Raw genomic sequence first — 16,299 nt, 5'->3', positions numbered from 1 at the left:
CAACTTGAGATAAGGTCTTAATTCTTAATTGTGTTTTACTAATGGCAGAAAGTGGGATCTTTACCCGTAGGGACTGTCTGCCTTGGGGTAACCTTGGTGAGATCAGAGTAGGTCCTGGTCTGAGGCTGAATCGGAGGCCCAGGTTGAGGTTGTGGTTGGGGCCTAGATGCAGGGTGTGGCTTGGGTAGAGATTCAGGTTGGGGCTGAGTCTTAGTCTTAAGAGGAGAATGTGGCTGGGGAATGGGTTGAGAAAGAGGTCTAGGTTGTGTCTGGGTCTTTGCTGGAGGTTGTGATTGGGGTTGTAGCTGTATTTTTGGCTGGGTTTGTTGTTGGTCCATGGTTTGGGGCTTTGGGTGAGGTTTTGGTTGAGACTTTGGCTGCATTTTTGGCTGAGGTGATGGCAGTGGCTTAGGTTTGCTCTTTGGTTGAGGCTGTGTCTTGGCCTTGGGTTGTAAAAAACTGATCTTTGGTTTAGCGGTCACCTGGGCCTTAGACTGCTGCGCAGTGTTCATCTGAGGCCGTGAGCTGGTCTTTGGTTGAAGTTGTGTTTGGGTTTGTGGCTGAGCTGTAGATTGAGACTGTGCTTGAGGTCTGCGCTGGGTGTGAATCTTTGGTAGTGCTTGTTGGGTATGAAGTATGTGCTGGGGTGTTAATTGAGGTGTGTGAGGATGTGCCACAGGTGTGGACTGAGGATTTGGTTGAACTTGCGGTTGAAGCTGGGACTGGGTCTTTAGTTGAGGTTGTATTTGATGCTGGGCCTGGTGTTTGGGTGAGGGTGTTGGTTGAGGTTGTAGATCTACCTGGAGCTGGGTTGTGGTTTGAGGCTGTGATTTGAAATGTGGATTTGGCTGAGATTGTGATTGAGGCTGGGTGTGGAGTTTGGGCTGTGGTTGTGTTTGACTTAGTGTGTGTGGTATGGGCTGAGATGTTGGATGGGGTTGTGGGTGAGGTTGAGTCTTGGGTATGAGCTTTGATGCTGGTTGCAGTTGTGGTTGGGACTGGGGTATAAGTTGAGATGCTGGTTTGGTTTGTGGTTGGGTCTGGGGTGCTGGCTGAGATGTTGACTGGGGTTGTGGGTGTGGGTGGGTCTGGGGCACGAGCTCAAATGTTGGTTTGAGTAGTGGTTTGGTCCTGGGTATGGGCTGAGATTTTGGTTCAGATTGTGGATGAGTCTGGGATGTGGGCTGGGATGTGGGCTGGGATGTGGACTGGGGCTGGGTTTCAGTAGAGGCTGAATTTTTGCATGGGGCTTTCGCATGGGGCTTTCGCTGAGGTTGTTGGGGTTGGCCCTTTGGTTGTGGTGTTGGTCGATACTGCGGCTGGAGGTGTGGGTTTGGTAAAGGCTGTGAGAGGGGCTTTTGTTGTGGCTGAATCAGAGGCTGCCCTCCATGTTTATGCACATTTGTCTGAGATACTGTCACAGATGCCATGGTGGGTGTAATGTGTTGTGGAGGACGGAGCTTGGGGGCTAATGGTACTTCCAAGAAAGGCAAGACAGATCTGGAGAGGTCTTCTCCTTCTCCTGGGTTGTCTAAGGGAGAGAACATATGGCCATCAAGCCACAATACCACGCTGTAAAATATAATTTCAAATATAATACTCTGTAGGAAAGGATCCTTTATGAAATGAAATAAAACAAAACATTACTTTATTATCTAGAAAATGATGAAAGCAAGACATAAAGACAGTTCGGGAACAGCTGAAATTTAGATCAGCAGAAGTGCCAACGGCTACTGGCCCAAGAACTCACAGAGCTGATCTTGGACTAAAGCACAGGTTACACAATAACTCGGGACTGGCAAGAGTCTGATAGAGGGGGTCCAATTTCAAAGGTAGACAGACCATATGGAGGTATTTGCAATGTAACAGCCGTGTTACTACAGACAGACTCAGATACCAGGGCCAGGACGCCTGTGAGTGACAGCCATCCAAATCCATTAGCTGTGCCTCTAAGATGCTATGACACATGAGGGTTTAATAGTTGCTGATTGATTGCTTGCTGTGGGAATTTTGTGGACCATTCTAAACTGACTGTTCAATCTGATCAGGTTTTCACCTCAGTGAGAGAGAATGACAGGGAAAAAGACAGGAAGTCAAAAAATAAGAAAGAGAGAGAAAAATACAGTAAGAAGGCAAAGCAAGCTGTAGATAACATAACATTCCAAGGATTTAGTGCCTCTATTCGACTCACCTGACATCTGATGCCTAAAACACCTCTGTTTTTGGGGTTGTTGGTTAATTTAGTGTAATTAGCCAACAAACCAAAAACAGGGATCACAATACTGGCCAACTGAATATTTCCTGGAACTGCCCCTTTAATATTAAAACAAAATGGAGACTAAAGCTGTGTCTGTATTCAGGGACTGGATCCTGCAAACACTGTTAAATGGGTCCTTCAGAGAACCTGAGGGCCAGACCGTGCCTGAGGCTCTTCCAAAATTAAGACAAAACCATGGTGGAGGTAATCCTTCTTCATTCTCAAGTCAATAATTTTCAACTCCATCGCAAGGGAGTCACCCTCAAGGGCCCAAAAAAGCACCACAAAATACCAAATTGGTATTTCATCTCAACACAAGATGGACTGCCTGAATCTAAATGCCTGGTAAACGTCTGAACCAATTATATATATTTTTTTCATAATGAGTTGACAAAGATCACCTGTCCACCATCACCAGTCCAATTTGGACTGTGGGATAATAAGGGTTGCAAAGAATAAAATAGTTGCGTCCTTCAAAGTCAGGCTGTATTTGAAGGAGGCTTTGGAATTGAACAGGCCTGTTTAGTTACAATCAGCTGTATCCAGGCCCTGGATCAGGACATAGCATTTTTATGGCAAAACTCTTGCACTGTTTGATAAGAACTGATGTTACTTGCAAATATAATAACAGAAAACTGTTGGAGAAGGGGACACAGGACAACCGGGTAAAACAAGTTCAAGAAAAGAAGAAGATAATAAATATTGTGCTGAAGTTCCTGTTGGAGAGAGAGGAATGTCTGGTACATGCAGTTTTGTCATGCAGACTCCATCACCTGCGTTGCATTGAAAGCAAAAGCCTCAGGTTTGTGATCAGCAAAAATCATGAAGAATAATCATACTGTAAATACTAAAAGAAATACGATGTATTTAGAAGTGGCAAAGGAAAATTAAGAAATACAATGGGTATATTTGAGATATGACTGTCTGAAAGGACTGGGAATCAACGGTGCTCTTCAGCACTGGCCTGTCCAACAAATTTCCAATCCAAGTCATGTCCTGTGGTTAAATTGTGAAGAATGCATCATGCATCATCAGTCATGGTAAAATTTCATGAAGATCCTTAAAATATCACTAAGAATCCTTTCACGCTTTGCTGTTTTACTAAAATGCCATGCAGCCAAGGCCACCTACCTTATGCTGATTGCAACCCAATTACAGCTGACCTTATCAGCTTTTTTCCACAGGGAGGGCTGAGCTACTGTACTTACTTACTCACAACATGCCTCTCTTGCCCATGCAGCTAACTACAAAGAACACTGTAAAGCGCAGAAAGCCTCTCAGTTACAGTTCGCCAAGTCTGACTGCAGCAGGGATAAGAGCCATGAAGCTTTTTCAAAGAGAACTATTATTCACTGTTTACCGATTGGCCGATTGGTGACCACAGGCAGTGTGGGTCCCGGGGTCGACAGAGATTCCTGCCTAGTAGTTGTAGTTGGAGCTGAGAAATATAGTGTGTATTAGTAGACCTTGGAGAAAAGTTATTACTGCAAGTCCTGTAAAATGTACAAAAAAATGGTGTATGTACAGTAGGACAGTGATAGAAAAGTCAAGTAGAATGGTCAGACGTAAGGTCAAGTGGTTTTTTTTTCTGACCACTGAACTCCGTTTTAGGCCAGAAAAGTCATTACCAAGAGTTGTCTTTGAGGCTATGTTCTGGGAGAGGGGCAGTCTGCCCTGGGTCTTGCTATCCTGAACTGACAAGGACAAAGGAGGAGAGATTACAGTCAAGGAGTCAACACTTAAGATGCCCTCATAGACCTAAAAAAAAAAAGAGTATGTACAGAAATTATGTTCAAGTATGCATTTCACAATAACAAAATGTGTTTTGGACAAAACATTATATCATTCGGACAATAGTTTTCTTCAATATTATCAGGGTGGCAATGTTTACTTCAACATATTCACTGCCAGGGTTTATCAACTGTTTATTCTTACCATAACCACATCAGGCACCTAAGGAACAATGGGGTTAAATCTGCAATAATCTGCCACTTCGGGGCAGCAGAAACAAGCTGTTAAAACAACTCCAAAAATGGTCCAGTACATGATCGGAGTTGCCTATTAATACATCCAGCAGTTATGGAGCAATGTAGAAATCCAACAATCCAATCACATCCCTGGATTCATTTTTGTAATCGCTGCACATAGCCAAGTTTTCAAGATGGAAAGGTTTCCATTCAGTGGCTGGAAATATTTCCATTATTTTTGATTTTGTCAGGGAGGAAAGATGACATCATTGTTAAATGTAAATAGTGTGTAGGTAAGGCTCTTTCCATTTCAAAAAACCTGACCTCAAACCTCCTAAAACACCTACTACGACAGCACAACAACATGAAGCTCCTGGAAATACACCCCACCAAAGATGAGCCCTCTGTGACCACGGAGGACATCTGTAGCCCTACAATGACTCCAAAACTGGATTTGGATTTGGCCTGGGTTGACTGGGTTATGTTTATTGGTTATATACTTTATGTTTGCATACTGGCCTTCATTTAATAATTCTACATGAAACAAATCTTGATTTTTTTTAACATGATATTTTATGCTAAGTCTGCCATCATGGACACACATTTTAAAAACAGCTTTACTGTACTTAGCATCTGCAATAAACCCACAACATAAAACTGTAAATTTAAAAAAGTGAGAAGTGAAAATGAGATGAGACTCTGTCTGTAAAACAATAAATCAAAGTTCTAGTTAAAATTCTTCCAGTGCTGAGTCTTAAAGCAGGGGTCAGTAAGAAGGGCTGAAACAGACATTTCTGAACAGCGATAAATCATAGTATGTTATAAAAATTCTGCTGCTGTATTAAAAAGGGTTCAGTGGGTTTGACCAAAAGCAGCATGTCTCTATTGGCTTACCATGGCGAGGAGCAAAAGGGAAGGAGTGTGGACCTGGTGTAAAAGGTTTCTGGTGGGTGAAAGACAAGGAGACAAGGGGAAGAACTGGTCATTAGTCTTTGTAATGATCACAGCAAGCATCAGCATTTACCCCCAACGCCATCTCTTTTTCTGCCTTTTTTCTCTGTAGCCTGTTGCCTAAATCTAAGGCCCTCTACTCCATGTCAAATTGGTAAAGTCCCTGTTGAGAGGCTTGTTATTCAAAGTTTCCCTCTAGAAGAGCAAGTGTCGGAGCTGATTCTCAACAGCTGTGATGTTTTATGGATTCAGGGCCAAGAGCTAATGACACTGCAGCCCTGCACTGTCAGAAAATCAATACCACCTTTCCACTCTCAACTCATTTCCACACCGTTATCCTGCCTCCCCTGCCCCTCCATCTAACCTCCCTTTCTTTTTTTCTCTCTCTTTTATTCTACTCCAGAAGTTAGCTAGCTACACACTGCTCTCTTGGCTTGGTTGGCCCTGGCTGCACTGATGCTGTTTCCACTGAGAAGTTGGATGGAAAATTAATGAGGCAAACAACCCTGAGAATAGCATAAACTTACCCTTAAGTGCACAACACAGACACAGAAGTATATAGCCTGTTCCAAATACACACCCTGTCCCCAAAAATATTTATTTTGAGGAAGTGTCCCTGTGCACTCTCACTTCTCTCACTTCTTACAGTTACTTCACTTATCATATTCACCAACTTTCACTCCCTGTATTCACATATTGATACAATGAGATTCTAACATGACAAAATGTTATAATATTAGTAGTAATGCTTTACCGAGATATTTTAGAAAGCATGTCCAATACATACCGGAGAACTGACGGGCCGGTTAAAGATTCTTGGGATGGCCTCCTCTAGAAACACGAGAGAAAAATAAGTAAAGAAGTCAGCAAAGTGGAACAGAGAGCAAGGGAACTAAATAAAACCACATTTCAAACATGCTTTGCTCAAGATGTGTTTAATCTTAGGTAATTGAAAGAGAGAGCTCCTTAGCAGTGGTTTGATTATAAACCACAAGGTGGTTTTGATTCTGTAACACCGTCCAGTATCTCAGTGTCTCCTGCATTATACAGCATACTGCATTACGTCACCATGGTCACTCACAGTTAATCGGTGGACACTTAGTTGGCTTTTGCCATTATGTATTCAGATGAAAAGCAAACTAAATGAGCAAAAAGGCTGTTCCCTAAATGACTGAACAAATACACAGAAAAAATGATGCAGAAATGTTTAGATGGTCAAAACTAGACAACTTTCTCATTGACTGTAACAGTCAACGAGAAAGTTTAGGGTTTTCACATTGAAACATGCAAAAAAAATGCAAAATATTTTTTGTCTGCAGGCAAGTGACATAAAACATATCCTCAGTGCCTGCCATGCTGATGTTGTGCTTGACCGGCTTGCTCCACACTCCAGTGACATCCTTAGAATTGGACTGGACGCCAAACTCATAGACTGTGTTGGGCTTCAGATTGTCAATGACCGTGTCAGTGGTTGGGCAGGTCTGGTAGTTCCACTTCCTGTTCCTCTCACGATAACGCACTGTATAGTGTCTGAGAGAAAGACAAAGGACAACAGAACATACTGATGTACATAAACCTTAAATACTATGTCTATGAAGAAGCTCAGTCATTGCGATGGCAGAACATCTGGAAGTACAAGAGGTAAAAGGAAAACAGGTTTGCTGTTTTTGTTTTGAAGACAAAATATCTAATGTTTTTGTGTTGTGCAGTGTAAATTACTGCCACAATGTGAACCCCAGTTACTGTATAATGATTTTTTTCCCCACAAAAGGAGCAGTGAATCCTTCTGTTTCTTCATTCAGAGAACATATATGAAACTATGTTAGACATAAAACCAAGAAGAGATTTATTCCGCAAGGAGGAGTGGGACCAAGTTTTGCATCAAATGCTTCCAAAACGTTTTATTGTGTAAAGTTTTAAGACAGCGATTTATTTCAGAGAAGGAAAACAGAGAGACAGTGACAGAGAGAGAGAGAGAGAGAGAGAGAGAGAGAGAGAGAGAGAGAGAGAGAGAGAGAGAGAGAAAGAGAGAGAGAGAGACTTCACCTTTTCACCATCTGTTTGTGTGCTTTACAAATTTAATATACAGCCAGTGAAGTAAAACGGCTGAATGTGTGTGTGTGTGTGTGTGTGTGTGTGTGTGTGTGTGTGTGTGTGTGTGTGTGTGTGTGTGTGTGTGTGTGTGTAAGCTCACCCATCCTCGAGACAGTCATTCATAACGTTGCCTTCATAAGGGGTTTTCAGCAGCGTACCCCAGGACAGGAGCACTGAAGTGGGTGTTACCGACCCAATGACTAAGTGTAGTGGCTTCTCCAATTCCACTTTACCTGAGAACAAATGAACACATCTTACTTTAACGTATGTCCATGCAAATGAATGTCACTTTCACCATGTTACCTTGATAGCAAATTTTTTTCCCTGTAAAATTGTACATTACCTGTGCACTGCTTTTTCACCTCATTGGTCGGGATGGGCTGGACAGCGATAAGGTACTTGGGCTCGGCATCTAAAAACAGAGGAACGTAAAAGAGGTAAGTTATATTGGGAGCCTGCACACACCTGTCTCGCTTTTAGCCATGACTGAAAAGATCAAAATACAGTTCACATGTTCCTCGTCTGTCATCCGCGTTGAAAAAATGCAAAACTCACAAATCAATAACCTTTCTTACCAAATTCAGTCTCATACGGCTGCCCATTCTCAGGCAGCTGAATAAATTGTTTGGAGAACATGCTGCTGCCGTAGCCCAGGATGTAGCCCTCAAGCTTGGTGTCAGCGTTGGGACGCAAAAACCTCATCACTATGGTGTCTCCTGTAGTGCTGATGCGAACTTTCATGTTCTGACGTCGCACTGGAGAGGCACAAGAAGACACAGCTGTTGTAATTCATGTCCAAATATGTTCTGATAGTCTTGTTTTGTTTTTGGAGAAAAGGAGGCTCTGCCCACTGAGGTCCAGCACAAGAATTCAATGATAAAACCGAGTTTTCAGTGGTTGCAGGCCTTCATGGGTGCAAATGTGTGTCAGGAGAAGTCTCAAAGCTTCTAATGACATCAAATACAGCACACCTGTGCTTTTCCATCCAAGTATACATGGGAAACACAGTTTAATATTGTTGTTCCTAAGTTACAGAAGATTCATCACTTCTCAGTCTGTTCTTCATCACTTCACTGGCAGTCGTTCAGTAAAAGTGGATTTACTGCTGGTTTAAGTTGCTGAGGTGTAGGTTTTACTGGAAAGCTAATAATGGTGGTTTTATTAAGCAAGCACAACATAAAGAGAAGTACATAATAGCACTTTTTATGGAGAGGTTTCTATGTTCTGGGACAGAATATGGCTTTTATAGAGAGTCCAAACATTAAGGATCTGCCACTTACAAGCACCATAAACTGCATACATTGCAGCTTCTATATGAGCTGTTAGTGGGTGCGAGATATGTGTCAGTTCTCTGAAGTGGCTTTTGAAATGGATGTCCTGTTATTGTAAATTAGAATCTGTGAACACGTGTTATTAAAACTTGTGGTCAGTAAGGCAAGGTTGAGCTAGTGTTGAGTTCACAAGAAAAAGGTATGAGATAATACACATGCACACAGTCAGTTTTTTTCTCTCTCGCACACACACACACTGACGTCACTTTACAGGAAACTGCACATTTTCTGCCAGAAGTGACTTCTACAGAATACAGTGCTAATCAGCAGAGCTTGGGGACAGAGACCAGATGAGGCCAGGCGTCAAAGGGCGGGTTGTAATGTCTTCTGTAAGTGATCAGCTCACAAATCCAATTGCACTGATGAACTCACTCTGAAGCTCAAAACAGCTCAAGAGTGACTGAACATTTTTTATTAAACAAACAAACAACAGTCATTTCTGGCTTACATACTGGCTTTGTAATCCTGAAAAGTATTGATTGATATTTTTTTTTAATTCAGTAAAAGAAGAGGTAGGTAAGTTAGTGAAACCGTAGGGATATCAGCTCGCAGTCTCTCATGGTGGGAGCACACAGCATGTTAAGATTTTGGTGAAGTTTGGATTTAAACATTTCTCTCATTACTCAAGTTCTGCAGTATCTCTGCAGAGGGCGGGCTGGGGGATGACAGTCTTCATCGCAGCTATGTTTGCCATTTAAGTGATGCACTTCAGTTGTTGCCAACCAAACAAACTCAAACATTCTTGCCAGTATTTATAGCTAAACTGAATTCATCTTTTTCATATATACGTAAAGTCAGTATGCATGATAGTGAAGCACACCATGAACTGGTGAACAGACAAGCAACACTAAGTCTCTGGAAGCACTGTGCATGAACGAATCTGTTTATTTTTTTCTCTTGTTACTTGCCCCTGCCATGTGGCCCCTGAAACTAGCCAAGAATTGGGCATGCTAACAATTAGCCAATTTGTAACAGGCATGCATGTATTAGAAAAGTCAGATGAGTGCAGCTGGGTCAAAAGAGTCACAGAGAGTTGGCTGGTGCACGTGTTAAAAAAGAAAAGAAAAAAAAAAGACCAGCGAGGGCTTGAATGATGAATGATGAGCATTAGTGATAGAAAGATATACAGGTTTGTCAAATGAGGCCTGTTTTTACTCAGTTGTGATTCTGTCTTTTAGAATTAAGAGCACATCAATAAACTCAATTATATTTCCATCTCCCCTGTTTCAATCATTTTTATTCCACAGTGGAAATTGAAAATGAGTCTATGGGGGCTTAAACCTCTACCTCTCATAGTCATCAAGGCTTAGAACAATGGACTTTCTGCCTGGATTATGACTTGTACTACATTTCTCCACACCACATGTCCTTGGCTCATATTAACGCTTCATAGATTTAAATGAAATACGGGAGCTTTGCAGAAGGAATGATGCCAGCAGCTGCCAGATGCCAAAACAGACACTGACAGTGAAAGAGGGGGAAGCCCTGGATTTGAAAAATACCCTCATGCTTTTCCAGCTGTGTGTTTCCTATCAAAACTGAATTTGTTTTGATTCCCTCATCAATATTTCCGATAAAACACAAGTGAGACTGGCTCGGAGGGAGAGGGGCTCAGAGTGTATGTAACATTAGGAAACTTTTGGCAACACGTTTTAAAACTCCAGTACAAGCAAACACTGGCTCGGTCCCCACAACAGCGCATCCAAAGCCCGGCCATTTGGCCCACACACCACTTAAAAGACTGTTAAGACTTATCAGTTTAATGAATATAACTTCAGGAACAGATCCAGTCACAGTCCTGGTAATCAATCAACTACAGTAACAAAGGAAAATGACTGCCGTTTAGCTAACCAGGAAAAAACTGCTAAGCCACAAAGTCACGTTGTGTGTGTTTGTGTGGATGAAATGTGAAGAAAATAATAACAGTAGTATTTGAATTTAAATTTCTCCTGAGGGCAGCTCTGCTGGTGACTCTGACCCTGTCAAACACAAGATCACTGAAGATTTACAACCTCACTGAAAAACATGTAACTACAGTATAATTAAATCCACAACCTTACCCTCAATAGCAATGGATGGATGACCAAACAGACTAGGCAGCGCCAAGCCTTCGTTTGAAGTGACTGTTAAGGTTTCTTATTGGAAAGAGATGCAAAACAACAAAGACACAAAAAACACAAAACAAAGATACACAAAACGGGAAGCAAAAGGAGACGCAAAACTACCATAAACACACACAACATACACACAAAGCAAACACAAAGAGACATCAAAGACACAAACAGATGCACGCTGAGCACAGAGATGCAAAACGCCTGAAAAAAGCCTTAAAACAACAACACAGAGACTCAAACAACTACTAAGTAACACAAAACAGCTACAAAGAGACACAAAAAGGTTTGTAGTCCTTTCGCGCCTGTCTCAATCTAGTGTCATGCTCTCATATAGAAGGGATAGGGGGGCCTTTTACATGTCTCTGCCCAGGTGCCCATAGCCTCACAATCTACCCAGGTTAATAACTATCATCATGTATCATTAGGAAATATTTAAAGCAGCAGAAAAAAATGTTACTATGCCATAAAGACAACAATAAATCTGTGTGTGAGTCTGTGTGACAGATTGTGGAGACAGAATCACAAAAACATTAGCACTCATGATGAGGGTGACAATCTATTATATAATATACTGTAAATCTCAAAGTGAAAACTAATCTCTTCAATTAAAACATCATGAAATACACAGTCTGTCTGTCCCCCTCGTGCAGAGACTATAACCAATGCCTAAATAATTATGGTACAAGCAAATCCATCATAATGCTGGGAGTCGACCAATCAACACATCACATTATGCAATAATTAATGCCACATCATCCAGGAAACTTTTCACCATTGTATTCATCCTGTTGTTAAACAAATAGCCAGACAATGTAATCTTCCTGGCCTGCAAAACAGAAACACCCTGAAACTGGAAACTCAGTCTTGGCTCAGCACAGGGGCTATCTCGGATCATCAGCAGTGATGGATGATCCTCCGGGAAAGGGACTAGGTTAATGGGGTTGTCAGAATAACACACTCTCTTCACTTTCAACTGCAGTGCAACACGATATTTTTATATGTGTTTGGTGTTTGAAAATAAATATTCAACCGTGCATGTGCACAGTATGTGTAGTTTTGGCATCAACATGTCCTGATTTACTGTCTGACATTATCAAACCACAGACTTTTACCACTGGCAGCTCTCTCCCCTCTCCTGGTTCAGATGAGGAGGAGCACTGCAGAGCAAACGCTCTGAGATCATCACAAGACTTTTCCGTTGAGGCTGATGTGTGAACTAATGAACTATAAATATCCAAAGCAAAACCTCAAAAAAAAGAAACAACCAAAAAAAAAACTTGGCATCGAACTACGAGGCTTGTTTTGTTTTCACGATATGCAATGGAAAAGAATTTTTCCGCTCTTTGTTGAAATTAAATCTGGTAATTTTGGTGGATGGAAGTGACAGAGTAATGAAGTCATGACAGTTTGTCTTGAGCAGCTAAACATCACAGCAGAGCTCTACAGACTGTAAATCCCCCTGACCAGATGAGGGTATAAATACTTTATACTGGTGCAATATATTGCTCTACAAACCCATAGAATTAATTAAATTGACTGCAGACACCCTTCCCACCACACTTACATTCACACATAATGTGTGCCCTGAGTCTCAGAGTCATTTTACACAGCTCTGGCGTACAGTATTTCAGCCTCTCAGGTTACTATCCTGGAAGAGAGGAGAGACGGACCTGGCTTCCTGCATCACAGAGACAGGGACAGATGTTTTATGGCCCTTGGTAAAATAGTCACCTTCATTTAAGTCAATGAGGTGTGAAAATCTCTCTGAGCCTCGTGCCAGCCTGAGCAACGAGGGACTGAAATAATTTAGGTGGTGACCTATATTGGCTCTAACTGGAGGATGGGGTAACTCACCCTTGTGAATATCTACTATAATCCACCCGGGGCCTCTTTGATCCCAGCCTTCTCTCGAACAATCACATCTCTTGAGCTCACAAGAGGCCTCACCTTGTGGCCTAGCAGGAAAGAGCTGTGCCTGGGATAGTACTCCCACATCCCCTCCCCACCCACCTTGGCTGCTTCGATGCAGGTCTCGCCGGTCTCACACTATATATCCCCCCTGACAGATTCAACGGAGCAACAGCTGTTTTCCCTTCCCCCGTGGCATTGCTCCATCCCATCCTTCTTCCCCTTCATTCCATCTTTGTCGTCCTATATGTGTCAGCGGCCACCTTTCCATCAACCAGATCTTCTTTCAGTGTCCTAAAGTGCTTTGAATTCATCTGTCTTGTCTTCTAATCTAATCTACTTTGCTCTTTCCTTCCATATTTCCCTTTCATTAATGTGTACATGACATGAGGCCATGTTCTGTCTGGCTCAGCTGAAGTTTCCAGCCCCTATGTTGTCCTGAAGTAAGTTGTGGCAAATAATTTCTTGAAATTACAAGAGATTCAACTAATTTGTATATAGATATACATTCTCATACAGTCCCATATATATTTACTTGTCTTAGTTTAAATGTTTTAAAATGTTTTAGAGCACAAACACATTAACAGCCTTACAATACACCCAACTAATCTAACACTGCACAGACCTGTCAACTCTGACACCTCCAGAAACCTTTTTGCATCACGTTTCATTCTAAAACCATGGGAATGATCCAAGCAGAACAGAGTCACGGACTTTTAACTCTCCTCCCAAAACAAAAACACACACAGCCTCTTTCATCTAGCTCCCAAAGCTGCACATTGTGATTTGTCTGCAAGCCAACTTCAGCCAGCAAGTTATGCAGTGGAATCAGCCTTTTCCACTGTGCTTACCTCTTTATACTGACTCCAGTCTGCTCACCTCAAATCACTTTTACTGCCATCAAAGTCTTCAAAGGGTGTCTAAGTGTAACTCCCAAAACAGAGCATGGCTGCAAAGCATAGACTCAGAGATGGAAAGCAGAAGAGTGTTTGTGTGTGTGTGTGTGTGTGTGTGTGTGTGTGTGTGTGTGTGTGTGTGTGTGTGTGTGTGTGTGTGTGTGTGTGTGTGTGTGTGTGTGTGTGTGTGTGTGTGTGTATGCACTGACACAGCAGTGGGATAATGAGAAAATATGGAAAATGTTTATGGAACATTTGCTGTTTTCCAAGAATGTCGTGAGAATCCTAATTAGACAGAGGAGACTGAATACACTGTAATCTACTTATTTAAATGAGTCTTGTTTTTCTCCTTTCCTGTCTATGGCATGTTGGAAGAGAAAAAATGTATTTATTAAAAAAAAAAAACACCTAGTGATTTGGTCTTTATATAATGCAAAGAAAATGTGACAACATCCACTTTGACCTGGCCAGATCTGATGTCTACTGCACAGCCTGTGTTTAATTTTAAAGACTCTCTTCAAGTGGTTTGATAAAAATGATTAATGAGAGCTGTAATATGTTTTAAACAATAAAATAATCTTTTGCCTGAAGCAACGGATGAAAACAATTTCCAAACTTATAAACTCATCACACTGTCTGCTGCTTGATGGGCACAGTTCCAGGAAAGCCATCCCATCAGGTTGTCTACAAGCCTAACCTCTGACCCCCAACCTGGAAACAGTTTTTATTAAAAACCCGTGAGCACTAACTGACCTATTTCACTGTGTCTGCCTGCTCTCCTCATTTCAGGGAAAGTTTGAACCAAAACGCAGGGGCTGTAAAAACAGTGCTCACAGTTTCTAATCAAGGCTGTTTGAAAGTCTTACAGGTGGTTCAAGAGAGGAAAGCTGATTTTTCCCTTTTTAAGTTGGGGTTCAACGGCATTTTACTGAAACAGAAGCCTGTATCAAAACCACTTACTGTATGTGAATCCTTTCAAATCCCCAAATGAGTCCATTTAAGTGTCTTGTTTTGGTGAGACATGTGTTATCTTTATTCTCTCAGTCCAGTAGCTAAATAATTCCAACAACCACATCATAAAATGTAAGAATAACTTTATATTTCACAACTATGACTCTACACTTGAGATTCAACAAATTAAAATGAAGGATCCACAATGAAATCAGGAATTAGCTCTACACCCCTTGAGCCCTCAGTTTCAATATACAGGTGCACAACATTAAAGATGTTTGTGTTCCACAACAATAAGGCACAGCTTTCTTTGTTTTCTGGACAAAGAGAGAACAAGATTGTGCCTGTGCAGAAAACACAGGGTAGAGCTACATTAAATCCAAATGTGGTAATCAGAGTTTCATCTAGTAATAATGGTATGTCAGCAGATATCAGTATAAAAGGAGGAAGAATGTTGGCTGAGGAAGAGCACTCAGCTCAAAACCTGTTGCATTGATTTATCTGAAAATTTCATCCACTTTTGTTCCGCTTGTGCATTTGGGGATTTCAGGAAATCAAGAATTGCTAAAAACATTTTCATTTTCGCAAGCAAGGCACTTCCAACTTTCTTTATGATGCTAGAAATAAAATTTGTTAAGTAGCATCCATCACTCAGTATACATTGCAATAAACTGCTAAATGGTAAATGGCTAAAAAGCCCTTACTCTTGTCACTCAGGCCATTTATCTTTGAAACAAATATTCATCATACTAACTGTGACATATTGTTTATCCAGGCCTATCTCAGCATGCATGTGGCAGAAGGTAGAGAACGGACAATGGAAAAGCAATCAGAGCATCACAGAGCTTAGGACAGTCACACTGATGTTCACTTCCACTTGCATGGATCTTGTGAGAGGGCACCCACAAACAGAGAAGACCATGATGACCAAACGCAACAAATGCATCGCTTCACATGTGATAAAAATGTTTCGTGATGGGGATGTTTCAGTACAGAATGCAGTATCACCTACCTCTGCTCCTGCGGGGAGTCGAGGGACCAGACAGAACAATCCCAGCGATGGAGACCACGAGGAGAAGGACCAGAAAGCTGCGCGAGTGCTGCTGCATCTTCATCATCATCTCTGCTGTGGCCGGCTCGGAGCCTCAGGTGCAACACGCTGCTGTGATCTGATCTCACAATAACACAGACACAAAAATACTAAGCGGTCACTAAGCGTTACGTCGCTGATTGAGTAAATCTTTGGTAACAGGTTGAGTGTAGTGTGTGCTGCAGCTGCAGGAGTCAGACTGGATGTTTGTGGAGTGGCTGGACTACTTCTCTGAGCGGGTGGCTCTCAGGACTAGTGCAGCACACTGGACTGAACTTCTGGACGCAGCAAGCTGCTCCTGCACCATCTATACCTCTATAATGGAGGGAGGGGACACACAGAGTCAGACACACCCACTCTCCTTTTCCTCCCCCATTTCTCCTTTGCTTTCACTCTCCATCTCACACCCTATTTCTCTGGAAAAGGACTGAAATTTTTGCTCCAAGCTTCCCGCCCTCCTCAACCTTTTTTTTTTTCCTGTTCCCTTTTTTTTCTCTGCTCAGTCTGGTGTGTCCCCACCAATCCTGCTTTCCATCTGCAGAGGCCTTTGACACTTTTATTTGTTCCTTTTCACTCACTCTCTCTCCTTTTCTTTGTTTCTCTAAGAAAAGGAGTTTACAAGCACTCTAATATACTGGTTTCTATCATCATCAGAATATGATGTTTGCATGGATCTTGAGAATTATCCATGTATGCGTGGCTCTACACAATGCATCAATAATGGACGATTCTGCTACACA

General features: G+C 41.9%; 1 protein-coding gene across 7 annotated transcripts in view; it reads right to left on the bottom strand.

The window, feature by feature from the left end:
- Window positions 1-15,829, bottom strand: part of LOC121194170 (target of Nesh-SH3) — a 50,839-nt gene extending 35,010 nt beyond the window's left edge. For 4 of the 7 annotated variants that reach the window (XM_041056823.1, XM_041056825.1, XM_041056826.1 and 1 more), the window contains exons 1-10: window positions 15,482-15,829; window positions 7,845-8,024; window positions 7,613-7,681; window positions 7,370-7,502; window positions 6,524-6,705; window positions 5,963-6,006; window positions 5,119-5,167; window positions 3,886-3,951; window positions 3,618-3,695; window positions 65-1,531 (exon numbers count right to left, since the gene is read on the bottom strand). In XM_041056823.1, the coding sequence (XP_040912757.1) occupies window positions 65-1,531; window positions 3,618-3,695; window positions 3,886-3,951; window positions 5,119-5,167; window positions 5,963-6,006; window positions 6,524-6,705; window positions 7,370-7,502; window positions 7,613-7,681; window positions 7,845-8,024; window positions 15,482-15,590 (2,377 nt within the window). In that variant the 5' untranslated portion in view covers window positions 15,591-15,829. The remainder of the gene's footprint in view (window positions 1-64; window positions 1,532-3,617; window positions 3,696-3,885; window positions 3,952-5,118; window positions 5,168-5,962; window positions 6,007-6,523; window positions 6,706-7,369; window positions 7,503-7,612; window positions 7,682-7,844; window positions 8,025-15,481) is intronic. The other 3 variants (XM_041056827.1, XM_041056829.1, XM_041056828.1) reach the window with 2 other exon arrangements.
- Between the last annotated feature and the right edge of the window lie 470 nt (window positions 15,830-16,299).

This window comes from Toxotes jaculatrix, chromosome 15 (assembly GCF_017976425.1).
Source record: "Toxotes jaculatrix isolate fToxJac2 chromosome 15, fToxJac2.pri, whole genome shotgun sequence".
In the NCBI taxonomy this organism is placed as follows: domain Eukaryota; kingdom Metazoa; phylum Chordata; class Actinopteri; family Toxotidae; genus Toxotes; species Toxotes jaculatrix.
This window is presented reverse-complemented; position numbering and strand designations above follow the sequence as displayed.